The sequence below is a fragment of the Heterocephalus glaber genome, unplaced genomic scaffold, assembly GCF_053883595.1.
Source record: "Heterocephalus glaber isolate CG9 unplaced genomic scaffold, H.glaber_assembly_v1.0 deba00001781, whole genome shotgun sequence".
NCBI classification, from domain to species: Eukaryota; Metazoa; Chordata; class Mammalia; order Rodentia; family Bathyergidae; genus Heterocephalus; species Heterocephalus glaber.
Genome location: NW_028258467.1, coordinates 4,475,282 through 4,502,663, shown reverse-complemented (window position 1 = coordinate 4,502,663; position 27,382 = coordinate 4,475,282). Strand labels below are relative to the sequence as shown.

The following is a 27,382-nucleotide window of genomic DNA, read 5'->3' as shown; positions in this document are numbered from 1 at the left end:
CCATGCTGCAGTGAACCTAACACAGCCGCCTCAGAGAGAAGGCATCCTCATTGCTCTTGTTACTCAAAGCCCTGGGCCAGTGTGAGGGTGCAGGGGGTCCCACTCCGGAGATGTCCCTTCAGAAGCAAAAGGGTCTCCATGCCTGTCTCAAGGGAAAACAAACGTGTCAGAGGGGCACAGAGATCCAGTCACCATGCACAGTGGAGCTGGATGATCACCTGGGGCACTTGGGGAAACCCATTGGCAGGGAGCATCAGGAACAAGGTGAGGGGCAAGTGAGACAGTGTCTCACACAAGAGGAAAGACTGAAAGGACACAGACTTTTGCTTTCTTTCTGCTGTCTTAGCCCTGAACAATGAAAGTAAGTTCAAGAGGAAGCTGGGCTAGAAAAAGTTACTCTCAGAAGAAACCAGAGTACAATTATGTGCATAATGGGGCAGACTTTAGTGAACCTAGCTCCTTAAAAGGGAGAGATGTCCTTTTTTCTTTTTTTTTGCATTGCTGAGGATGGAACCCAGGGTCTCACACATGCTGGGCAAGTGCTCTGCCACCCCCAGCCCCACTTTTTGCATGTTTGAAGAAATAACCTTAAGCCAAACAAAAAGAACTATTTGCCAGTGGGTGGTGGGTTTTGTCCTCCCTGGAGTAAACACCAGCCATCACTGAATTGTCAGCAGAATCTTGAAGTCAACCATGAGGAACAAGAGGTCCATGGCCATGACCTTACAGTTTATATTTAGAGTGGGGCCCACTAACCGGGGGGCTCCAGATTTCCAAGTGTCCCAAGATAGGTAGGTGTTAGAGGGGTCTGTGAAGTTGGATGCAAAGAAAGCAGATCTTGACTGTCACTGATCTCAAGCCAAAGCCCAGCATTTCCTTCAGGAGACCACAGCAGTGTTGGCAGTTTCTGGGACACTGCCATCAGCACAGAGCAGAGAGCTTTTCATAGCACATGACAACCATGCAGTTCTCAGTGTGTCATTCCTGCCCCTTCCTACTTCCAAATGGCCATCCTCAGTAAGCCTGCCGTTAGATTGTGTGACATAGTGTACCAGCAAAGGTGTGCATACTCACACTGTGTCATGCGCTGCTCTCATCCCTCAGATCACAGGTCATAGGCCCAAGACAGAGGGCTGTGCAGCAGGCAGTGTGATTGCCTCGAGCCCCCTATGCCCCTGTCCAGCAACTGTGACAGTCAAAGTCAGCAACACAAACATACCTCTTTATGTATTTTGGTCCTGCTCTTAATTTCAGCTACTATCATTCCCACGATGGCGCCTCTATAGGTGGCAGCAAGGGAGAAGAACTTCTTGTTGGATGTGATATCACGATACCACGAGTCTGGGTACCTGAGGGAGGGAACACACTCAGGTGAGCCCATTGTATTTGTGACAACAGAGCCACAGGGAACCCCAGGTTGCTCTGCCCACCATGTACTCTCCAACTAACTATCACAGCTGTTTTCTCAAAGCAGCCATCTGTCCAGATAGGATTGGGAATTTCTGATGTGAAAATGATTTTACCAGATCTAAGACATGAGAAAGGGGAAAAACTCCAATAAAACCGTCTCCACGGGGCAATTAATGAAGGGCAACATAAGGCAGCCCGTTCCTCAGCTAGGCAAGCTGAAATTTTAGGGCTCTGGGTAACCCATGAACACTTGGGTGACTTCCTATAAGAATTCTGTGAGAGTTCTGGACACTGAAGACCAGGGGAAATGATGAGCAAGAGCCCCGTTTGCAAGTGAATGGATCTCAGTTTATGACACTTCCCTAGACAGGGGTAAGGACATGACCTCCAGGGCAATGTGTGGCCAGGAGTTCAGGGGCTGCACCAAGAACAAGGCCAAGCCCTACTGATTACAGGTGTATGTGCACCTTTGCTGGTACACGACGTCACGCGATCTAACGGCAGGCTTACTGAGGATGGCCATTTGGAAGTAGGAAGGGGCAGGAATGACACACTGAGAACTGCATGGTTGTCATGTGCTATGAAAAGCTCTCTGCTCTGTGCTGATGGCAGTGTCCCAGAAACTGCCAACACTGCTGTGGTCTCCTGAAGGAAATGCTGGGCTTTGGCTTGAGATCAGTGACAGTCAAGATCTGCTTTCTTTGTATCCAACCTCACAGACCCCTGCATGGTTGTCAAGTGCTATGAAGATGGCTGTGCTTTGTGATAGTGGCAGTGTCCTAGAAACTGCCAATACTTCTGTGGGGAGACCAGAGAGAAGAACACCTGAGGTGAAGGCCCTGGACACTGAACCAGCAGATCCATCCCAAACCCAGAGACCCCGGTCAGGAGAAGGGAGATAATTAGAGTTTATGGGCTTTGTTTCCTAAATTAGGGACAGACCTCACAGCTGGAGGAGAAGCAGCAGGGAAATGCTCCGCTCAACTCTGCAAAGGCCACTGATCATCCACCAAAAAGGTCCTTGACAAGACCTGAACACTACCCAGTTCCTCCTGGGCCCCAGGAGTGACCTAGAGCCTTTTGGTCAGGAGGTGGCATTGCCACCTCACAGCCCGTGAGGTGATGACCATCTCTCCACCATTGTGGGAACCTGGTGCCTCAGGAGCATAAGGTTTGTGGAGGTGGGTGGGCTAGTGCCTCAGTGGGCACAGAGGCCTACAGCCCTGTGTGTTTCTCCATGGCCCCATGTATCTCTCAGCATAACTTATTTCACTCCTACTTCCCTGGGGTACTTCAGCAGTGGGACTGCTGGCTTGAAGAATATTTTTAACTTATAAAGCCATTGCTAGTCCATAGCCCCAAGTTATAGGGCCAGAGGTGCATGGGGAGCTCTGTCCCTACCTTCTGTGGGCTCTTAAGTCTAACGTTAAGACTCATGGAAATAGTGATGGTTGCCAAGGTCATATATATATACACACACATATATATATATATATATTTTTTTTGGTACCAGGGATCAAACTTGGGACCTTGCACTTGGGAGGCAGGCACCGGAAGCACTGAGCTAAATCCCTGGCCCAAGGGTCTTACATATTTTTAATTTAAAAAGTTTTCAGTCCATTTTTCTCATTACAAAAGCTTTATATACCTAATATAGAATGATGTTAGGTAAAACAGACAAGCAAAACCAGAAAACTGTGGATACTAATAATCTACTCACCTCATACTACCGAGAATACTTGGTTACAAGGTCCTGGAGGGCCTCAGAAGATAATCCCAGAGTGAAGTCCTCAGAAGGAAAGTTCCTCTCTGAGCTTCTCCTACCCTCTTATCTCTTGCCCTCATTCTCCCGAGGCCAGCTGTGGAAATTAACATTTCTCTGCCCAAAAGGGGAGGTCACAGAAACCAGAGGCTCTTTCCCCAAAGCCAACCATAAAACCTAAAATCTTACTCTAACCACCACTACCTTTCTGTGTCAGAGGTGGCTATGAAGAAGTCTCTACCTATTTTGTCTGAGGGCAGACCTAAGACTCATTCTAGAAGGGGTCTGCACCCACAACCAGAAGGAATGCCAGAGACACCAAGGGGAATCTCAACAGACAGGATTTGCTGCATTTCCTTCTCAATTTATTAGCTTTGGGTCAAAGCCTTTTTGTCCTACAATTTCTACACTGCTGTCCCTGCTTCATCAAGCCTATATATAAAAACGGAAGAGTTCACTGTGGGTACTGTGGTCTCCAGTCTGAAGGCTCCCATGTCACATAAGACTATGATAAAATACATTTATTAGGCTTTTCTCTTGCTAACCTGTCCCTTGTTATATAGGAGAACATTCTCTTCCTTTTCTATAGTACATATTCTTAAAAGCTTTTATCCTGTGCATGTTTATAAATGAAAGTGGGACTGTGGAACATACTTTTCCTAATTTGCTTTTTTCACCTAATACCTACTAGTTAAAAACAAAAACAAAAAGCTTTCCCTGTCAATAAATGCACCTTTTTAACAGATTTTTTTTTCCCTTCCTGGCTGCATCTTTTGTTTGTGGTACTGAGGATTGCTACATCCCCGGCCCAGTTTTTATTTTATTTTCAGACAAGGTTTCACTAAGTTGCCCAGCTAGCATTGAACATGAGATCATCCTGCCCCAGACTCGAAGTAGCTGAGATTACAGACATGTACCACCATACCCCAGCTCAATACTATTTTTGTATGCACATATCCTAATGCATGTAAATAATTCTTTATAGTTAGGATACCTGAACTGCTTCTAAATTTCCTGAATATACAGCACTGCACGGAACATCTTTGTAACTAAAGCTTCCAGGCAGAGCCCTGGGGGGAACTTCACATAAGGAAGGAGGTGAGATATGAGGAGCTCCAGAGCCCCGAGGTCCATGGCTTGCTAAGCAACTGACCACAGTGATCCTTCTAGGCCTGTCCTTGCCTCTACTTCATGGTGATGTGCCCAAAAGGACCTCTGTAAGCCCTAACACCCGCAGATCTGAATGTTCTCCCCAATCCTGCACCTGCAGACCAGGATGCAGGTTCCCAACACTTACTCAATGGGGAACCAGTCGCTGCACAGGTGCTTCACGGTGTCTATGTCATCGTGGCAGAGGAGGCGCAGGCTGACCTCGCTGAGGGCACTGGACAGCACCACCTCTGTCATTCACACCTGCAGGGAAAAGAGAAAGCACCACCTAGAAGCTCATTCACCTGTTCCTGTCCTACATGCTGAACTGGAGAGGTAAGTGAGGAGCCCCAGCCAGAGAAAATCTTTTCTCACATCAGCTGAGTGCTTGCTTTGCAGATGAAGGAGCATAGGTGGGATGAGGCCTCGAAGAAGTGAGGCAAGCCTGGCTCCATCTAGTCTATCTCTCTTTCCTCTCCACTCTGAGCTGCCCGCTGAGCTCCCCAAGTGGACACCATGCCTCTTGGGCTGGTCAAGTCTTCTGACAGGTTCCCCTGCTACAGAAAGCACAATGGCCCTGGCCCAACTTCTCCCAACCTTGGCCCCATGGTTGCCAACAACAGATGTGGGGCTCAGCAGCCCCCATGTCTTGTTCCCTCAGGAGCAGCCTCCTGGGTCAGGGCCAGTGAATGGCTGGATGTTCAGGGCATAGAGGTGGGGCATATTCCACTTCTTCCTTGTACAATAGACACAGGTACTCCGAGAGACACTACCAGTTCAAATCAGCTGCCAACACTGTTTTTGTTGTAGTGGTGGTGGTCCTGGGGTTGAGCCCAGGGAGCGCTGACCTATCACCCCACCTTTTTTTGATTTTATTTTGAGACAGGGTCCTGTTAAGTTGCCCAGACTGGCCTCAAACTTCCAATCCTCCCGCCTCAGATTCCCAAGGCATGGCCAGCTCTCTCGTTTTATTTGAAAGGAGGGAGGGAGAAAATTCAAGTGCTGGCCTCTGATAAAAGGGAAAACAGATTTCTTCTTTAAGTTGGAAGCTGATAGTTTTTTTAAAAAAAAAGGACTACTCATTTATCATGCCTTTCTTTTTTTTTAATATATAAAAATATGCAGATATCCATATTTTTTTATTAAATTCTTTTATTGGGATTATGCCTTTCTAAAAGAACTACATCCATCCCCAATGGCTGAAGAAAAGTTCTTTTTTACATAAGAATGACAGCTAACAAAAGTAAAAACAATGAGACTCAGAGAGTGGCAAAACACCCTGCACCCAGGACTCTGTGAAGGCACAAGGAACATTCTGGAGCCATCTGGTCAGCCTCTCTCACTTCTGGCTGTGACCAGTGGGAAATGGCCCAAGTCCCTGGGTCTTCCTGCCCTAAATGCTAAGTCAGAACACAATGCAGTCTTCATTTATTTGTTTCTGGAGCAGAGGGGATCAAACCCAGGGCTTCACTAATGTTAGGCAAGTGCTCTACCACTGAGTCACATCCTGCTACAGTGCAGCCTTCAGGCCTAATTTCCTGGTCACCAATGATGCCTGGCATACGACAATAAAATAAATGATACCCAACAAACATGGGCATTTGACATTCTACATTCAGTTTCTTCAAAAAGTCAGTATCATTAAGAGTACAAGTACAGGGCTGGGGATTTAGCTCAGTGGTTCTGCCACCTGCCTTGCAAGCGCAAGGTCCTGAGTTCGATCCCCGGTACCAGAAAAAAGAGTACAAGTATAGGTGAAAAGACACAAAAGAATAATAATGCATGAATCCCTGCAAGAAAAAATAAAAGTTGAAACAATACTTGGGGGAGACAAACAGGCTGGCCTAGTATAAGTCACTACTATTTTTCTTAGATGCAATGAGGTACAGAGGTAACGTAGGAGAAAGTATTTTTAAGAAGATGCATGCTGAAATATTTTAGAGTAAAATACCATGATTTTAAGTGGTTCAGCAAGTATGACAAAAAGCTATCAACTGTCAGATCTATTGGCCTATAGCCATTCCATGCTACTCACTGTCCTATGTGCAACTTTTCTACATGCTTGAAAATTGTCATAATAAATACTGAGGTAGAGAGGACAGTCATTACTTGCCATAGTCCAGGCCATGCCCCGGGATCTAAAAGACCTGGACATTCAGCCCTCACAGTTTAGCAAAGCCAAGTGAAGCACCCACAGCAGCTGCTTGAGGTCATTGGTGCCTGCTACTCCAAACATGACTTATGCCTGAGCACAAGGCTTTCTCCCAGCTGCCACAGCCTGTAGGATGCCCACTTTGTTAACCCAGGCAGAGCTCCAGAAGTCCCATCAGCTGAGTCCACTGAGTTTCTGAGCTCTTATGGTATGGCCACCTCCAAACGGGACACATTGTGTGGCTCATGCTAGAAACAGTGAAATGAATGCAGATGGCTGGCAAGGCTGGCCAGGAGAACCAGTGGCATTTTGGTACCCACAGTAGATCTACCTCAAAAGGGGAAAGGCTAAAGCACAGGAAGTAGAAGAAGCAAGGAAGTCCTGAACCTCTGTGGCTGCCCAGGGCAGGGGACTGACTGCAAAGGTGCCAGGGGCTGCAGAAAAGCTTTAAGGGGACACAAATGTTCTTTATGCTGACTACAGTGAGTGGTGGTGGTCACCCCCCCCGCCCCCCCCACATACATACATACACTTATCTGGACTCACAGAACTCTACATTTAAATGGACACATTACATTGTATGTATGTGTATTCAGCTCTCATAATAATTTTTAAAGATTTTTTTAAAACCTCTATGTCGAGGCTTGATAGAAAAGGTAGAGGTCCTATGTCATGGAATTTACACATTTCCTTCCTAGTATCTTTGGCACAAGGTTATTCCCAGGCAACTTTTAACTTTTATGAGGTTCAAGATACATAACTTACACTTCTGTGTTTCCAAAGGCTGGCTTTTTACAGGTCTCAACTTAAAAACGGACACACACCACATTTAACTGAGGAAAAACCACAGCACCTTATAGAGCCTCATCTTACCCAACCCAAGCAGCCAAGAGGTAGGGAGGCACATAGAAGGGAGAATCTAGCTGCCTGTGTGCCATGAAAGGGAGGTGCAGGGTCAATGGGTGGGGAGTAGCTAACCCACAAAGAGGGAGGTCCCTTAGCCTGTGGCCCATTAGCTTCCCTTTAGAGCAGGGGTCTTTGCTGATGCAAAGGTGAAGATGACCCAAGGCAGGCCTGTGGCCTCCATCCTGTTCCTGGGCCTGCTCTATGGCTATCCGCCCCCAACTCCCTTCATCCTACCCTGACTCCACATATCCATTCCAGGGACAGTAGGCCTGGGGAAGGGGAAGGGGCGGGCTGAGGAGGGCCACCCTGGGCCTTGCTTGAGGTGAAAAGACACAAACTGGCCAAAGGAGGCCTCATGACCAAGTGGGGCCCTCCTTCTAGGTCTGGTGAGGGGTTCACTTCTCGGGACTGGGGGCTTGAGTATTGGCAAATATTGCTGCTGTCACCAAACCTGCCCCAAGGGACACAAATGTTCTGTGCCTCTCAGATCAGATGAGCCAATATCAAAGTGCCTGCATCTGGACAGGCCGTGGGACCTACACAGGAAGCTGCTCTTCCCAGGCTGTGCTTAGACAGGGTGGCCATGCTGTTGGCCCGGGCCTTTCCCTGAGGAGCACTGGTACTGCATGCAAGGACATCTCAAGACATTTTCCAGCCCCTTGGTGGCATCCAGGGACTCAGTCAACTGCTTCACGTGCCCATTGGAAACTTTCCTCCAAGCAACTATACTCCATGCTCAAAGGCTACCTCTTGACATAAAGGACAAGTTGCAGTGATGGTGAACCTTTTAGAGACCAAGTATCCAAACTGCAACCAAAAACTCACTTACTAGGCTGGGGATTTAGCTCAGTAGCGCCACACCTGCCTTGCAAGCACAAGGTCCTGAGTTCAATCCCTGGTACCAGAAAAAAAAAACACAACAAAAAACACTTACTTACTGCAATGTGCCAACATATCGACTAAACCTGAATACTGAGGTTTTAGTTTACAAAAAACAACTGTTACCCAATGCTCGGCTACTGGGGCAACTTGGCTCACATGCCAACAGAGAGGGCTCTGCATGCCTGCTGCGGCATGCATGCCATAGGTCTGCCACCACTGAGGTAGAGGAAAGGGATCCTGTAGAAGCCCTGGGAGACAGGTGCTCTCCATCCCAGGCCCTCCCAATGAGACAGGCAATATGGCCAAAGCTGCAGGCATCTAGGCCATTTTTCATAAAAAGGTACAGGACATGTTCTATATTCCAGTATGGATGTACTTACTCGACAGGAGAATGCAAAGTTCACTTGGATTTTTCCAAACATGAAGCTTCAAGGTGTCACTCTTCAGGAAGAGCTTGTCCCTGGATGTCCTGGGTCTGTAGCCCAGTCATTTGCTTCAGGACATGGGTAAGTGAAGCAATTCAGAGAGCCTCAAGACCTGAAGAGAAGGCCTGGCTCTGCTCTCCTCGCTGTTCATTCCTTTCTCAACCTCAGCTTTTTGTGAACCTCACCCCTCTCTGGCTCTGCAATGACCCTTCTGGTCACTGTGCTGAAGGCTGCCTGTTGCAGAGATAGGAAGGTGCTGGACCTGGACTTACCACTGTCCTCAGTGGCTGGGCACACATCACTTAATAACACTTCACTGGGAGTAGCGCGGAACACGCCGAATAAGCCTGCTGCAGGCAGGCAGGTCTGCGGACGCCCTACCAAGGTCTCGAGTCGCACAGAACATGACGAATCAGCCCATGCCCCAGCAGCAATCCACTGGACACCCCCCGCCCGGCCTCTTCTCTGTACAGCCACCTGGTTCCACATTACAAAGATGCGGAGGACACCGGACCACCAGACCACTGTACTGGGTAAGTTGGAGTCATTTTCACCTCCCATGAGGACCGGGACTATCTTCAGAGGAAGGGCAGCTGGAACCTGCAATACAACTCTGCAGAGTTCAACCCTACAGGAGGACAGGGAGCTCAACTTGGGACTTGGAGCCAGAAATCTGCCTGAATCTCACAGGTCTGTGACTAGCTTACTGAGACTCATTGACTTTTATCTGCACACTGCTACCCATGTTGTCTATTGTGACAGCTGAGACATACCCTGAAAGAGGCCCTTCATCTTCATGGTTATTTTTTATTCCCAAAATTAGTATTATTAGTTTTTGTCTCTTTTCTTTTCTTTTGCTCCTCTTATCTTTAATTTTTTTCCCTACTCTTTGCAAATATTTGTTTTTCTCTCCTTTTTTTTCTTTTCTTCTTTCTTTTTCTCTTTCCTTTCTCTCTCTCTTACACTCACTCTCTTACTCTCCCACATTGTTCACCTTCTCTTTTTGTCCCTGTTTTGGTTCTCATTCGGAGTTCTTCTTTATTTTCCTATTATTCTCTTTTTCCTTCTCACTTGTGTCCTCAGGCCAAACTGCTAACCTTCCCATATTCTTCTTCCCATCTGTCCCTCCCTCCCCAACCCAAAGGGTAAAGTTGTTATATTGAAGAGTTTGTTCACTATATGTGGGTTGGTCCTCGATCTTGATTTAATTCACACAGCTAAAGGTGATAGATTAATAACTACCTCAAAATGTCATTTTCAAAGATGTACTTGATGCAATGGTGTTGCTGATTGTATCACTAGGGCTAAGGTGTTGTTATTGATCTAGTCAGTGAACCTTCCTAGTATAAGGAAAATGAGATAGCCTTAGAGTCATTAGAGACTCAAAACTTAAAGATCAGCTATATCTGGAAGACACCTCTAAGAAACAATCATTCCATAAGGGTTCTAATTACAAGCAACAAAGATACCTACAATAAGCAATTTCAAACTATCAACCCAGGAGTTAAACCAAGGACAGTACCAAAAACAAAAATGAGAAGACATTTAAGCAAGTCACAAACTCAGACTTCCACCGCACCAAGGGTAAATCCTAGGGGAAATGAGATGGAAAAGTCCCATAACCAACCACCTGGATAACCTGAACTGATAGCACAGGAAGTAACAAAACAGATGAATGAGGCTCTAGAAAAATTCAAAGCAGAAATAATCTCCCAGATATCTACAGAGATGGTGAGCAGAGTGAAAGACATGATTAGAGGATCTAGAACAGAAACAGATAAAAAAATAGATGAGCTCAGAAACATGCTGGAACCCATGAATACCCAGAATAAGAAAGAAATGGAAACCATGATCGCCCAACATAAGAAATGGAATCCATGAAACAGATCCAAACAGATATTCAGGAGATCAAAAACTCCACTGAAAGTATCCACAGCAGATTAAGGGAATCTGAAGACAGAATATCAGATATAGAAGATAGGATCAAGGTTAGAGACCATGAAAATAGAGATTTCTTAAAAATAGTAAGGGACCACGAGAAATCAATCCAACAACTGCTGGACGATGCAAAGAAGAATAACATAAGACTTATAGGAGTCTATGAAAAAACAGGAGAAAGCACAACTGACATAAAAAAACTGTTCACAGAAGTAATAGTGGAAAACTTCCCAAACAGAGGTAGAGAATTAGACATACAGATAAGTGAAGCATATAGAACTCCCAACTAGCCATGATAAAAAAAAAAAATCTACATCTAGACATATAATAGTCAAGATCCCGGAAACCCAACAGAAAAACAAAATCCTACAAGCAGTTAGAGAAAAGAAACAAATCACCTACAAAGGAAAGCCCATCGGAATCACAGCAGACTTCTCAACACAAACCCTCAAATCAAGGAGAGCCTGGAGTGAAGCATTTTGAGCCCTAAAAGAAAATAACTTCCAACCTAGACTGTTGTATCCTGCAAAATTATCTTTCAAAATCGATGGGGAAATTAGATACTTCCACAACAAAGAACACCTGAGAAATTTCATGAACACCAAACCAGCACTACAAGGAATTCTAAACAATATCCTAGAAAAAAGCAATGAAGGCCACAACTCCACGAGGCCCAACAGAGAGAAGCCACCAGGCAAGGTAAGAAACTAAAGGGAAAGGGGGAAAAACTAAGAAATAAAAGAGCCAACACTTCACTGGGCTTCCATGTGTTTGAGACACAGAGTAGAACCAGAGGAAGAGCTGTCAAGACATTCCCAACATCCACAGGTGCATTTCCCATCCCCCCAAATGTTAGGGCATTCAGAATCTGGGGGACACAGAATGGGATATGTTCAGTTTCTAGAGGGTCCTGGGCACAGTCTTAATGCCCACAGGGGCACTCTGCTCATATTCCAAGTAAGAAAGCCAGGAGCCACCCTACTTCCTGGAGACCTCTTTCTTCGGCTGTCCTACCCTAACACCCCTAACCCACAGGGGTTCCCCATCCCAGATGCGCTGCTTCAGTTACCAGATAAGCATGCTACTTGAAAAATCACCCTACTCTCACAATGGCTTCAGACGGTTCTGGTTTCACCCTCAGCCTCAGGGAGAAGCCTTTGGGGTCAGGCCAGTGGGGCCACACCACCAACCTGCCCTGCCTTATCTTCTTTCATGGCCATGGCTCATCCCAGGCAAAGCTGGGTAGAGCTCACTGTCTACACTGTGCACCATGTGCTCCCAGGCCCTGCCGGGACCCCCTGGAGGGTCCTGGCAACGCTGGGCCAATTCCAGTCCCCACATCTCTTAAAACAGTTTTCCAACAAGATGCTTTAGCTTTCCATGTGTGACTCCAAGATGACTCTACAACCTCCCTCCGAGTCACTAGAAAGAGTACACAAGAGGGTCACTGTTATGGCTATCCAATCCCCAGCCAGCTCCACATCTCCCTCCTTCCTGTCCTAAGCAGGGCCACTCCAATACTTGTAATCTCTTTTGCATTAACTCCCCTCTGAGGGGCTGTCAACAAAATGCATGTGCTCGTTCCTGGACAAGCCTCCCTGCCACCTTCTTTACCTTCAAAGTAACAACCTAAAATCCCTGCTGCCCTCCCACTTTCCTCCAATATTCTTTCTCACAGTCCCCACCTTCCACTCTGCCCATGAGAACACATCACCACCACCCCTCTCTGAAATCCAGTCACCTCCCTCAAGAAAGCTCTCTCCAGCCTCTGCAGCTCACCTCTCTATCCCTTTTCCAAGCTCTCATCCCCCCATCCTATAACAAGGCATCATCCTACCCTTCCCCTTGTCCTAGGCTTCTTCTCAAGCCAAGCATGAGAGAAGACTACAACCTCCTTCACACACAAGAATTAAAGACCATGAGGTCCCTTAAGAATGTGAAGTTCTGCAGACACAAGAAAAACCTTGAAATCTTGAAAAATCCAAGAATGAATTTTAAGCTCTTGCCTCTAGGCTGGATGGAGGAGAAAAGGAAAAAGACACTAGTTAGTGGCACATCCGCTGCCTTGTACATCAGTGAGATGTGCTAAGGACTAAAAGTAGAGGGCAAGTGAAGCAACAGCACATTTGTTCAAGTGAGCAGCTGCCTGTGGGTGAGCAAGCCGTCTCCACAGCAGCCTGGGCTTCTTCCAAAACTTCAGTGTAGTAGGAAAATGAATAATTTGCAGGGTGACAAGAAACAAACACCCACTTCTCTACATACTTCCAAACAGCATCCTGCTAAAGCTTCATTTTCTGAGGGGAGCCCTTATTATCGGTCACATACAACTTGACACCTCTCTTCAAATATGAATTAATGTTCTTTTTTTTTTTTTTGGTACCGGGGATTGAACTTGGGACTTTGAGCTTGCGAGGCAGGCAGCAGAGTGAACCCATTTCTTGTCATTAATGTATTGCAACTATATAAGAAGGTCAGGCTCTGCTCTAGGGATGGGAGTCATAGCAATGAGCAGAGTTAGGAATCTCATGACACAGAGGTAGTGGCACACTGGGGTGCCACAGTGCTTTCTTGTGGATTACGTAAATACAGAAACTGTTCCTTTTGCTAGAGGAATTCCACAGCAAAAGTAAGAAGTGCTATCAGTTTAGGCAGGGAAGGAGATGCTACCTCCCCACAGGGACCACAAGGAAAAAGGAAATAATCCACCCCCTTGAATCCTCCCAGAAACTGGACCTAACATGCATAGGTTCCCAGTAGGAGGAAAGATATCTGAATGTTTCACATCTGCCTGGTCCAACTGGCAGCACTTTCTGATCACCAAAGGGCTGAATCTGGTTGCTCTCAGTCTCCACTAGAGCAGTTTAGGGCCAGACTGTAGAAAGGATGCCTCACCTTTAGTGACCACCACTGACTGGTCAGTGTCAGAACTGGATGAAGGATAAAGAGGAAAAACAAACAGAACATGACCCAGAAGGAAGAAAGAACACAAGACCGGGGCCAAAAAAAAAAAAGACTGGGGCCAGATATGGAGTTGAGATGAGACTGAATGGCCTCCTTGGCTAAAAGCTTCAAATGAGCTCTCCCATTCCTGGGATAGAAAATGAGGTGAGATGAGCTCCCTGCTCTCAGTTCACGCTGGAAGAGCAATTAGTGCTCAGAGCAGGGACATCTGATGCAAAAGCAGGATGGGGCCGATAGGACAGCCAATAAGAAGCACAGTGGCCCTGGTGGCTCTTAACACTGGGATCTTGGTAGGAGCTGCCTGATGGGCAGAAGCCTGGAATCCAATTCCAAGTTCAGAGTGAGTGAGTGTGCCAAACAGTTTGGTTTGAAGACAAAACAATAAAACCATCTAGTTTTTAGGAGGTAGGAACCAAAACACAGTAACAGTTAACATTTATTTGATCAGCATTCTATTTTTTTTTTTGTACCGGGGATTGAACTCGAGTCCTTGTGCTTGTGCAGCAGGCAGCGAAACCACTGAGCTAAATCCCCAGCCCTGCATTCTATTTTTTAATATATTTTTTCTTTTTCAATTTTTTTTTTGGTACCAGGGATAGAACTTGGGACCTTGCACTTATGAGGCAGGCAGTGGAGCCACTGAGCTAAATCCCCGGCCCCTCTTTTTCAATTTTTGAGACAGGGTCTTGCTGTGTAGCTCAGGCTGGTCTTGAACTCACTATATGTAGCACAGGCTGGCCTCAAACTTAGAGCAATCCTCCTGCTTCAGCCTTCCAAGTGCTGGAATTATAGGTGTGTGGCACCATGCCTGGCCAAAATCCAATTTTTAAAAAAAATTTACAAGTTTTAAAAAAACCATTTCAAAAGGCTTTAAAAGAACATTCTCCTTTTCTGGAAGGAGAATGCTCTTTTTTAAACCTTCTTGTTTTTAAAGTGTGAAAGTAACTCAAGTTCACAGTAAAATCAGACTTCATGTTCAACATAAAGCAAAGACGAAAAACCCTGTGCTTACCTTACTCCCAATATGTTTTTCTATCTTTTTCAGTTCCTATGAGAAAAAGAAAAACTTTTTTTTTTTAAACACAGCAGAGCGTTGCACAAGTATGTCCAGGCTATGCAGAGCTGTCAGGCAGTATACTTTTTTAAATGGATATTGTAATGAAAAGTTAAAAGGGAGGGCTAGAGAATAAGCAGAGTAATCTAAAACTCAGAGAAGGAGAAGAACAGCAAATGCCTGACCTACTAGATGTGCTAAACATTGGAAAGACCAAGGGGTGAATGTCTATTAACTACAGTCAGAATGAGCATCCTCCAAAGAAACAAGTGTGGAAAAAGTATCCAAAATGCCAAAGAAAGGCTGGAAATATTGCTGCATTAACAGTTTCCAAAAAAAGAATCCTTCTCAGTACCTAAGGGAAAATTACTCACCTACTATTTTATAAACTGGAAATGCTTTCTTCTAATAGTTATGGGCTCAAATTTCAAAACTTACCTGGCTAAACTGATGCTATTTCTGGGGAGGAAAGAAAAAAAACCCAAAAAACTCCATTCGATTTTTAACAATTATTCCACAAAAAATAGACCTGGAAGATTATTTTTAAGACACAGTCTATTAAAAATGACCAAAAAAACCCCCCATTCTTTTGTCTTCCTGTGGAAGCAAAGGGAAAAAGGACTTTCCTCAACATTTGTCTTGTGTCCTTATCCACAACCACTTCCTTGTCACTGTGTCTGGAACATTTATTTCTGGCATCAGTGCCCAAAATGCTATGCTATTCTTAGGGTGCTAGGTTTAAAAGTCAGCATTAAGAGTTTATTCTAGGGTAAAAGAGGTGGTTATTATAATTTGGAGAGACATTTGAAAAATCTCTATATTGTCACACTCATAGCTGGCTCTCATCATTTTGGGGGAGCATGCCCCCTCCTAACCATATGGGCCTTGCCTGAGGAAGAAACAGTGGGGGAATTGAGTTGCTGAAGAGCAGGATAAGGGGATAATCACCATTTGCTGTCACTCCCTCATTACCTGACCATCACCCTGGGATGACTGTCAAACCTCCCCACTGGGATACGCCAGCTGCATGAAGCATTGCTCAATGTTGACATGGGCCCCAAGCCACTTCCTGCAGAAAGCCCTAGCTCTCCATTCAGACCCCTTCCTCTCACTCCATAAGCACTGAGCAAAATATCTTAGTGCTGGTAGCAGAATATGAACCTAACAGAAAGCGGACATTTGGTGTGCAGACATATAGGTCATTCTTTAATTAGCCATGGTGTATCTCCGCTTCAGAGACCCTGCAATGTCCTGCCAACCAGCCCCTTTCAGAGGTCATGTTAAAAGTCACCAAAACAAACAAACAAACAAACAAACAAACATGTCAGCCAGGCATGCTAGGGCACTACCGTAATCCCAGCACTCAGAAAGCTAAGGCAGGAGCCTCAGAATCAAGGCTACATAGTGAGTTCAAGGCCAGGTTGAACTACATAGTAAAATTGTCTCAAAAAACCAAAATAAAACAAAACAGAAAAAGGGTATGTCAGGAAGGAGCCATCAAAGGCACAACTACTTGTTGATTCAAACTTAGCATTTGAACTAAGCCTGAAAGAGACTCAGCACTCCCAGAATCATTGTGCAGGCCATCATTGTACAGTACTTGAAAGCACTTCCCACAACTAAAGCAGAATTAGTTTCAGTGCAGAGCCCATACCCCAGCCTTGTTTTCTGCAAAAGACGATCTGTGTCTAACACACATGGGCTTTGTGGATGTCTTCCAGGTGATGGGAGATCAGATGCAGTGCGGAGGAGCCACCATTTAAAAGAAGACACCTCTGAGCTGGGTGCAGTGGCATACATGTGTAATCCCACTGAGGGATGCTGAGGTAGGAAAATCACAAATTTAAGACCTGGCTGGGCAACTTAGTAAGATCCTGTCTCAAAATATAAAGAGTTGGAGATGTAGCTCAGTGGTAAAGCACTCGTGGGTTCAATCCCCAGTACCCCCACCCCCATACACACACACACACACACACACACACACACAAACAAACCTCTGGTAAGCAGCTACATTCTATTAAAGTGGGAGACCTGATACAACATACATGGGCTCTCTGGCCTATTTCAGCAGAGCAAAACAGGGCTCACAGGAGGGTCCTGAACTCAAGAATTCTGAAGACTTGTCTATGTCTGTTCCTTGTGACTGCAATGTAAGGATTTTGCATTCAACTGATCAAAACATTTCTGGTGGCCAGAGGCCACCCTGCTGCTAACAGGTATACTGAGGCAGGGACAGTGTGTGTGGGTGTGAACACCCAATCACAAATGACAGCATTGTCCTCCTTGGTCTCATTTCAAGTGAATCATTTAGCCTTCAAATCTCCTGACATCCAGGAATTTTCTCCTACTCTGGTGAGAAGCATGCTGTTGCTAAGCAAACTGGACAAGTCACATCTAAAGATACTCTCCACACTGTCTGCCCAGGGGTGTGGTTAAAATAAACAGTGACAAAGCCACTTCAAGTTACAAATAGGACAAGCTAAACATAGGACACACAGAGATCTTTTGAAAAAATTGTGTGTTTTATGCTTGCATGCTGACACCAGACTTTGTGACAAGTTTTAATCATCTTCACAGAAACCCAAAATGTCTTGTAGATCTGTGAAATGAAACTCCTAGCAAACCACATGGTGGGGAAGCCGCCCATGCATGCCCCACACTCAAAGGGCTGATTTGCACATACTTTTTTACTATTTTTAACAAAAAATTTAATATGAAAATGTATGATACAATTTTCAGTCATAGTGAAACTAGCACATTGAAGAGGGGCATGGATTTCTCTGCTGAAGTTAGTCATTATTTAAACTCGTCCCAAGGCTTCCAACATGACAATACTATTTCCCTGTATTACCACCATTCCAATATTGCTCTGTTGCCCACTAGCTGCCATCTCCACACATTCATCTATCACAAGATTCATAAAGGGATCAAATCCTCGCAATATTTCTCGGACATGTCTGCCACCATTTAATTTCAAAGATAACTTCTTGTCCACAAATTTTTTCAGCTCGGGAGGGTGCTCATCTTTATTCCTGGGGCTGAGATCTCCTTTGCAAGGGAATCTGCGGCCCTGTCATCCTTCCATGGTAGGCTTGGCGCTTTAAATCTTGTACATTATTTTTGATGGTACAAAATCCTAGAGTGGGGGGATAAAACTATGTTCACTGTTGTGACTGGACTGTCTGGAAAGATGGCTCTGGGGTTTCTTCTAGCTTTTAATCTCATCTCCTAATTAGGCTTAAAACAATTCATTGACGTGTGTGTGTGTGTCTATGAGTGTGTATATCTATTTGATGTCTTTTGGTCCTTTTAAAGTCAATGACAAAGAAGACTCCCTTCCTGCGGCCCTGTCAGCCAGTATTATGGCCACAGGACTTCTAAAACTTCTTTCAACACTGGTTTCACTTGTACTGCTGTGTTTGCATAGAAGACCTTTGGAGTCACAGAACTCCTACATAGTCAGGTAAGCATTAACTAGGGATTTTATCCCTTTAGTGCTTTGGTAAAAGGAAAACCTCAGCAACTGGCAAGATTTTTTTCAGTGATTAAGTTCCACTCTAGACACCACAGTGAGCCGTTGTTGGGCTGTTAGCCTTTTCTGTCAGGATCAAGGAATGACAAGAGCAAAAGCACATGGCCCAAGGGAAAAGGGATTAAAGCCAAAGTTCACGTTTACTGAAGAGTATCTCTTTGCTTGACCCTCCAGGTCCTGGGCTCAGACTGGCTGGACATACAGATACTTGTTAGCTCCCCTCACCCCCACTTTTCCCAATGGTACAAATCACACCAGCTACCGAACCCTTTCTTGCTCCTCAGCAAGTGCTTAATGTGGAAGAAGTCAGAGTCGGTGCTTGAGGGGTCAGCATGGCCAGACTACAACAAACCATAAATGGAAAGCTTGTATTTGTACGGGGAGGAGAGTAAGACATGGAGGGTGGGAGGACAGAGCCCTAGGCTCAGAAAAGAGCAAACAAGTCAGCAATTACCCCAGCTCAACAAGTACCAAACGGAAGTGAGGGCCAGGTGAGGAGGGGCTAAAATGAGCAGGCCAGACCCTTCACCTTGAGCGATACTGGCGGGCACCACCCAAACCGCTCTTTCATTTCCAATTTTCAGGATAACTCACCTTGGGGTCCGGCGCAGAAGCGGCCCCAAGAAAAAGGCCGACTCCCGCCAAGCACCGCTACCGTGACTCTCGCCCGCCTCCGAACTCTGGTCGCTGACACCGAAACCGATCGGCGAGCTGGGCCACCCTGGAAGGACGGGGTCGCCCCGGAGCCCGGCCTCTCGCAGGTCCCGGCCCGGGGCTGCTCCTGTGTCACCTCCCCACCCCCGGCCAGCCGCTGGCCAGCCCTCACTGCCTCACCTCTGGCTGGAGCCGGCCGCGGCTACCGGGGTCGCGAGGCTCAGCGCATCCTGGGCTAAGGGAGATGAGACCCAAAGGTGCGCGAGGCCCGAGACGCGTTATGTAATAGGCTGGAGCCGCAGCCGGGACGGAGGCGGCGGCCCACGGCACTTCCGCCTCCCGCACCCGGCTGGCTGCACAGCCCGGAAGCCCATTGGCGGCCACTGTCCCACGCTACAAGGCCCAGCGTGACGCCTCCGCCGCCATGTTAGGAGTGGGCAAGCGTCGCGAAGTAGACGGGGTTGCAGCTATACTAGACCCGCGAGCTCGCGCAAAGAGCAGCCCGGCCCTTAGAGAGTGGCCGATGTCCCCAGGTCCGTGGTCGCGAGCGTGCGGGACACAGGAAGGCTGCTGCCCACGGCCAACACTTCGCTATCTCGTATTGGAGTACCGGAGGTGGAGTACCGGTGTTGCTCGGCCTGGCGGCGACATTATCAAACATGACACCACAAAGCCTAGTCCAGTGGTCCCGAACCCAACAATTACCATTGCCGGCAGCACAGCCCCGTGGCCACGCCACGCGCCTGCGCTGACAATAAGGGACAGGAGGTTGAGGTTGTCACTCCAAAATGGGTGACAGTTCCCCTCAGGTTGGAAGGGGTTTCTATATAGAAAGATCTGCGATTTTGTTAGTAGATAATCTGTGTTGGGAAGAAATTTTAAAACAATTTATTCTTTGCTTTCAAATAACTACAAGAATCCACACATAATCAAAGGAGGAAGAATCTACCTACAGTCAAAAAACTGCTTGCTCTCTATTTCTTTTTGCCTTTTCCAACTTGCTAGAACATACGATGAATGCAGGAGGCGAAAACCCTACGCGGGTTCTTGCTATTCACTGTAAGCTGTGATTCAGCATCAGCTGGGGACTTGTTACAATTGCAGAATTTCAACCAGGTGTGGTGGTACACTCCTGTAATCAATCCCAGCATGCTGGGAGGCTGAGGCAGAAGGATCCCTAGTTCCAGCCCAAGAAGGGCAATTCAGCTACTTAGTGAGATTGTTTCAAAATAAAAAATAAATGAATAGGCTGAGAATGTAGGTCAGTGTGAAAGTCGTAACTTCAACTGCGGTGGGGACAGGACACACAGAACCTCAGGACCCATCCATAATGATTGAATCAGAATTTGCATTTAACTCAAAATTGGCACTCAAGAGGGTCTCCAGATGAAGTGTAAACACATTAAAGTTTGAGAAGCACTCCCTAGGACTAGGTGATGGCAAATTAAGGACATTCTGTTGTTTCCAGGGTTCTATGCACAGCACTAGGAGATGAACTGCCAAAATAAGAAGGGTATATATGGGCCGGGGATTTAGCTCAGAGGTTCCGCTGCCTGCCTCGAAAGCACAAGGACCTGAGTTCGATCCCTGGTACCAGAAAAAAAAAAAAGAAAAAAAAAGGAGAAGGGTATATATATATACCCTTCTTCTTTCTTTTTTTCTTATATATATATATATATACACACAGTCCAACTTTAAAACACTTTTAGGGCTGGGGATTTAGCTCAGTGGTTCTGCAGCCTGCCTTGCAAACGCCAGGACCCTAGTTTGATCCCTGGAACAACAACAAAAAACAAAACAAAACACACACACTTTAAAAACACAAATGAGAAAATGATTACTCTTTCCTCAGGGCTTCCCATATACCATTCACAGTGGTCAAGATCTCATATATGATCAGGAAACAGCACCATGTGTTGTTACTATAGGGATATTCAGGGTAGTCATCCTCTAAAGTAAATGCCACCCAACTCCCTGTTCCAAGGTGGTCCCTAACTGCTTTAATTAGTTTGGGTCATCCCTTTCTCATGTGGCTCAGTGATTAGTTCAGATGACCCCAGGAGAAGCGAGAGAGAGAGGCATCTGCTGGTCATTAGGACTGGTTCACCCTCTGCAGTGTTTTGACATATTCCACTTGATCCTATAGGCTACTGATTTTGTGATTACTATCCTCTCTTTCTGAACTGAAAGTTTTGCTGTAACTGAATCTCTTCCAGTTGTGGAACTTGGGCAAAGCTGCCATCTCTCTCTTCCAGGTTTGTTTCTCCAGGAACCCTTGTTCTGTTTCTTCTCCCTCTGGCTCTGTTTTATCAAGCATATTACTGTTTCTCTCTTCCCTACTCGTGATCTGTTCACCCTCCAGCCTTGAATAAACAGAGATATTTGGTCGGGTTTTGTTTTTTTTTTGGTACCGGGGATTGAACTCAGGTCCTTGCACTTGTGCAGCAGGCAGCGAAACCACTGAGCTAAATCCCTGGTCCAGCAGAGAGATACTTAAAGGCACTACCAGTGGCAAAAAGCCAGGAGTCTCCCATAGTCTGGCCACATACCAAGCTGGCCCTTGAAGGAAAGCCCTCAATTCCTGTATCCGCAACTGCACGACTGTATTAGTCAGTTTTCCTATTGCTGGACATAATACCTGACACCCATAATTTAAGGGGAGGTTTAACTGGGCTCATGTTTTAAGGGAATTCAGTCCATGGTCAACTGGCTCCAAGGCAGGAACATCTTAGTGTAACAGAGCAAAGCTGCTTAGATCATGGTGGCCAGGAAGCAGAATAACAAACAGTGCCAGAGAGGAAGGGGCCAGGAACCAGATTCAGACCCCAAGGCCAACCCTTATGACCCACTCAGAAACACCCAGAGGTGTGCTCCACCAATCGCACTGATGGATGGATGGATCCCAAAGCTAATCATAATGACACTACCCAAACCTCTAACTTTGGAGACAGGAATCAGGCTCTTCTGGCCCAGGGAAAACAGTAAGTGTTATTACATGGACAGGCTCTCCCTTCCTTTTTTAAGTCCCAAGAATTTCCAAAGCCAAGATCTCTCCAGGAATTAAGGAATTTTAATGTTTACTCTAGGCCCTTCCCCATTATCCCTAGGGTTTTGCTTTTTATTTGAGACACTGAGGATAAAATTCAGGGGCCTGTTACACATTGAGCTATATCCCTAGCTATACATATCTATATCTATATCTATCTATATATATATATCTATATCTATCTCACTATATCCCTAGTGATCCTCCTTGCCACAGCCCCTCAAGTACTTGGGGTTACAGGCATGCACCACTGTCCCCAGCTGCCCTGCATTATTGTTTGCTTCACAGAAGAACAAAGTCCAGTGCTGCTCTCTTAGTCTAACTGTGGGTGATCCAAACCCCTGTCTCTTATTCAGGGAAGGTGGTCAGTAGATGGAATGAAGTTGGGGAGAGAGGAGAAGAGACTAGTGGTTTCCCCACTAATACCCAATATTATGAGCAATATGCAACTCACAACCTTGTACATAGGAAAACTTTTTTGTTTTGAGACAGGGTCTCTCCATGCAGTTCACGCTTGCCTTGAACTATGTAGCCCAGGCTGGCCTCGAACTCACAACAATTCTCCTGCCTCAGCCTCCTGAGTGATGGGATTACAGGTGTGTACCACCACGCCTTTTTGAATACAGATGCTGGTCAACTCATGATGGGATTATACCCCAATAAACAATATTACAGGTTGACAATATAGCACGTCAAAAGTGCATTTAAAAGCCAGGAGTGGTGGTACACACCTATAATCACAGCACTCAGGAGGCTGAGGTAGGAAAACTTGAGTTCAAGGCCAGCCTGGGCTACACTGTGAGTTCAAGGCTAGCCTGAACTGCATAGTGAGACCCTGCCTCAAAAACAAACAAAAAACACCAAAAATATGCATTTAATATACCTGTCGACCCCTGCCCAAGCAGAAAAGAAAAAACTTCCCAGGCAATGCAGTTACACATCCTGCAAGGCGCAAAGGATAACAGGAAGCCAAGGCCCAGGTTTGAGATAAGCAGCCTGGCTCTCATGCAGCAACACCTGCAGGCCCAGACACCCGTGGAGACCACCAGCCTTCCTCTGCCAGAGAACAAAAGACTTCCTCCACTCCAGGACAAAAATTTCCCACTCCTCCTGGGACTACCCTTCCCCTACCCAAACTCCCCTAAAAGTTTCCCCTTGCCCAAGCCCCCAGGATCAATGGCTTTGCTGTCCTTGACTAGCCTGCACCCAGGCTTGTAATAAAATGCTTGTTGCTTCATTTTTGCCTGCTTTGGTGGTCTTGGTCACGCCATGGTTTACCCTAACACTTACCTGAACATTATAGTTTAGCCTAACCTTCACCTCAAAATTCTTGTTAGCTCAGTTTGGTAAAATCACCTAACATAAAGCCTGTGTTATAATAAAGTATTGCCTACTGACTATCTCATGTAACTCACTGAATACCTGTACCCAAAAAATGCTGGCAATGTAATACACTGTGAGTATCAACTATTTATCACCCTACACACGTGGTTTACTGGGAGCTGCAGTTTATTGCAGCTCCTGCCACCTAACATCTTCTGAGTATTATACTAAATACTGCTAGCCTGGAAAAAGATCAAAATATGGTTCCCACTGAGTGTGTATTGCTTTTGCATCACTGTAAAGCCAACAAATCCTTAAGTGAAACCATGGTAAATTGGGGGACCATCTGTATTTCCTCAGGAAAAATTCTCAGAATGTTGTTTAAAATTATTTTTAATTAACCAAATTTTAAGTTTAGGGGAAAAAAACCCCCAGATTGTTTGCCAGAAAGATTTTACCATTGTGTTCTCATGCTAAAAGTACAAGGACTTTATACCTGCTGAAGCAAGGGGAAACGAGCCACACCCTCACCAAAATACGGTATAATTCTTTACCTCTCTGTAATCCAAGTGAAAAAGATCGTTTTCATATACACTTATTATGTTTGGTCATTTAATTTTTATGAAATATTTGTATTTCATCTTTATAATATGATTTTTTTAAATGAGTGTGTCCAACAAGCTATTTCATTTTTGGATTAACTTGGGAGATTTTTCTGACATTTTTTCTATGGTAAATTTTTAAAAAGATACATAGTGGGCTGGCGATTTAGCTCAGTGGTTGTGCTGCCTGCCTCACAAGCACAAGGTCCCGAGTTCAATCCCCGGTATCGAAAAAAAAAAAAAAGATACATAGTGAAAATAAGCATCTCAGCCAGTTGTGATGGCACACACCTGTAATCCCAGCACTCAGGAGGCTGAGGCAGGAGGATTGCAATGAGTTTGGGGCCACCCTGGCCTACAGAGTTAGTTCAAGGCCAGCTTGAACTACATAGTGAGATCTGTCTCAAACAAACAATAAATAAGTAAGAGAAATAAGTTTCCCTCCTTGACTCTGAATACCAGAGGTTTCCATTTTCCAGGTATTTTTTTTATTATTTACATAGACAAACACTGTATTTTTATAAACAAAAAGCAAGTGTGAGGGAGACAAGGGCCAAGCTTTAAAGCTGAATTTTTTTCCTTCCTTCTGTCCTCATTTAAAGAGGCCAGACACTGTGGGCACAAGTAGTGACAAGGACACAAACTGCAGTGGACATGTGTGATTACAAGACGGTTTGATAAGAATTTCAACAGAGTAATTTGTTGTGCAAACAATAATGGAACTTCTAGAATGGAATGTGAGTGGATGCATATTTGGTAAAGTGCCTACTATATGCTAAACACCATTTGATAGTTCTTTCAGTGTTTTCTTTTACTTCCTCTATGACCCTGAAAATTAGGTATTGGCTGTCCCCATTTTATAATACAATATGCACCCAAGGCCTTTAGTGCATGCAAAATGAAGCTGCTCTCCTCAGTGGCAGCCCTGTGTGCCCACCATGAACAATTAAAGCTAAGAAACAACAACAAAAATAAAAAACTGATTGGGCCGGGGATTTAGTCCAGTGGTGCCCCAGCCTGCCTCATAAGCGCAATGTCCAGAGTTTGATCCCCGGTACAAAAGAAAAAAAAAAGAAATCCTCAAAAAACTGATTGATCATCAAAACAAACTAGTTCAAGGACTGGGGATGTAGCTCAGTGGTGCCATGCCTGCCTGGCAAGCACAAGAGTTCAATCCCCAGTACCGCAGAAAAAAAAAAAAAAGTCTGTGTGTACAAAATAAACTGGTTCATCATTAAAAGCCAAGTCCTTCGCCTGGATCAAAATTTTCCTGACTTACCCAGGAAGAAAGTCACAAGTTTTCCAAAGCAGTCTTTGCAGGGAGACCTCTGGAAACATCTTTTTCAGGGTCCTGGAAACAAATCATGAAGAAGCTACTTCATAGCAAACCCTGTGGATGGTCATCTTGTTGACCAGCATCTGCCCTGCTAGAGTGAATTTTGGATCACCCTGGGGAGCAGAAAAGTTTCACAAGACTGGCATGAGTAGGGCCAGGGATTTAGCTCAGTGGTGCCGGGCATGCCTTACAAGTGCAAGGTCCAGAGTTCAATCCCCAGTACTACGAGGTAGGGGGAAGACTGGAATAAGTTGGAGTAAATTATCCAGACTCATGGCTCTAAGGGGTTTGTTAATATCTGCATGGATCCAAACCAGGAACCAAATATTTTGCTTCCAAAGAAATTCCCTCCTGGTGTGAAATGATGCAAGGGTATAAACTGGATCACCAAAGATGAAACCACTTCCTCCAATAAGAACCACAGCAGAGGTGGAAGAGGATGACCTTGTGGCCACATAGCCCCTATCAGGCTTCCCATCCACATACTAACCAGGCCCAACCATGCTTAGCTTCTGAGATCAGATGAGATCAGGTGCATTCTAGGTGTTACGGCTGTCACAGCCCCAATCAGGGTAGTACAATAGAGGGTCTGTTTCTCTATTAATATTGTCAGTGTATTCTGAGACTGGGCTTCCCAATCAGACTCACCAGGGACTGATGGTTAAACCAGATGTTTATTTGCTTACAGAACAACTAGAATATTCATATTCCTGTTTTCCTTAACAAAAGAATATAATCATTTACCCTCCTCCCAAGTAAGTGAAAGCCTTTACTTTATTAAACTCTATCACTCAGTACTATAATTTAAAAAAATTTTTTTAAATGACTGACAGGTCCAAAATGGCTTCCATTTAAGTAAGTTTACTCTATTAGGGCATTGTTTCCAGCAGGGATAGGTTTGACTCCCTCCCTCGGACTCCCTCCCCTCTCAGGCTGGCTCCGTGCCTCATCCTCCAAGGTTCAGCTTTTCTGTATGCTGCAGGGCAGAAAGAAGCAAGGGACTGGCCGTCCTAGCTCTGTAACTTCTTCAGCCAGTAAGTCTCAGAATTAAAGTCACAATTAAACCCCTGGTCTCAGAAGTTTTAATTTGATGGGTCCTCTGGGGAAACAATTACATGTGTATTCCTCTATTTTATTATCCAATCGATTGTTTCTTTTCTGTTCTCATTGTGTCTAACCTGCATTCTCCATAGATCTCATTACCCTACAAGAATCTCTCACTGAAACTTGTATTTTGTAAGAATTAATTGGTACCAGATCCACAATTCTTCACTGGAAGCATCTCTGGTCTGACTGAAAACCAATTTGGCTAGAGCTGACACATAGCAAAGCCCATTTTTGGTAATGGCATTAACATGTTGGAGGTACATTTTAGAATTCAGGGCCTCTTTCTCATGCAGAGCCACTTATTCAGCTACACGTGACCCTAGCTTTGAAAGCATGAGAGCCTCTTGTTTTTTGTGGGGTTTTTTTGGTACTGAGGATCGAACTGGGGACCTTCTGCTTGTGAGGCAGGCAGTGGCACCACTGAGCTAAACCCCCAGCTCAAGAGCCACTTGTGTTTGGTGAAAGTAAAATTTGCCCACATAAGATGCAGCCAACATTCCCTCAGTAAGAGACTCGATTATCAGTGAATACCAGCTCTTTAACTGCTCAGCCTCTCATGGAAGCTGGGAGACAGATAATCTGTTTACCCAGGCCTCAATATATAGCAGGCTTTTAGTTCTTCTTGAATATATATGTCCCAAATTGTTTTTACTCTTTCTGTCCTTGAAGAACCATTCTCCATCCGGGGACCCTACCTCTTTTGTAACCCATTTCCACAATGACTATTGCTTAGCTGTTAACAGACACTACCTGTAACACTGTTATCTGACTTTTTCTACTTTCTTATTTTTTCATTCCTGACAGAGCTTTGATTTTTGTGCAGTATATGGTCAGGGAAGGCTAGGTCCTTTCTCCAGTGCCAGGGCATGAAGTATGATGGGCTAACCTCTATTACCATAGTCTTTTCATTTTGATAATGACTGGTTTAGGATGAGTACATGACACAATACATGTCTACACGTATTTTATCGATGCCATTGTCACTTTCACCAAACTGCTAAAGCCGAGGGAGAAGAAATAAAAAAGTGTTGGAGTGTTGATAATGTCACTGAGCGACTGAATCAAACAAATGCCCTATCTTTGCTCATCATTTTTTCTGGTTTTCTGTTCTAGCTGAAACTATCCAGTTTTTTCACCAAATCC

General features: G+C 45.2%; 1 protein-coding gene and 1 pseudogene across 11 annotated transcripts in view; both read right to left on the bottom strand.

Annotated features, from left to right (window-relative positions):
- The window catches only part of Naa60 (N-alpha-acetyltransferase 60, NatF catalytic subunit), a 34,129-nt gene that overhangs the window by 5,747 nt on the left and 1,000 nt on the right, over window positions 1-27,382 (bottom strand). For 2 of the 11 annotated variants that reach the window (XM_021244404.2, XM_087202998.1), the window contains exons 2-4: window positions 25,076-25,147; window positions 4,470-4,585; window positions 1,220-1,349 (exon numbers count right to left, since the gene is read on the bottom strand). In XM_021244404.2, the coding sequence (XP_021100063.1) occupies window positions 1,220-1,349; window positions 4,470-4,579 (240 nt within the window). In that variant the 5' untranslated portion in view covers window positions 4,580-4,585; window positions 25,076-25,147. Of the gene's footprint in view, window positions 1-1,219; window positions 1,350-4,469; window positions 4,586-14,597; window positions 14,634-18,765; window positions 19,189-25,075; window positions 25,148-27,382 lie in introns of those variants that run through there. The other 9 variants (XM_004864739.4, XM_087202999.1, XM_087202996.1 and 6 more) reach the window with 8 other exon arrangements.
- On the bottom strand, window positions 14,640-19,199 carry LOC110345751 (small nuclear ribonucleoprotein G pseudogene; annotated as a pseudogene).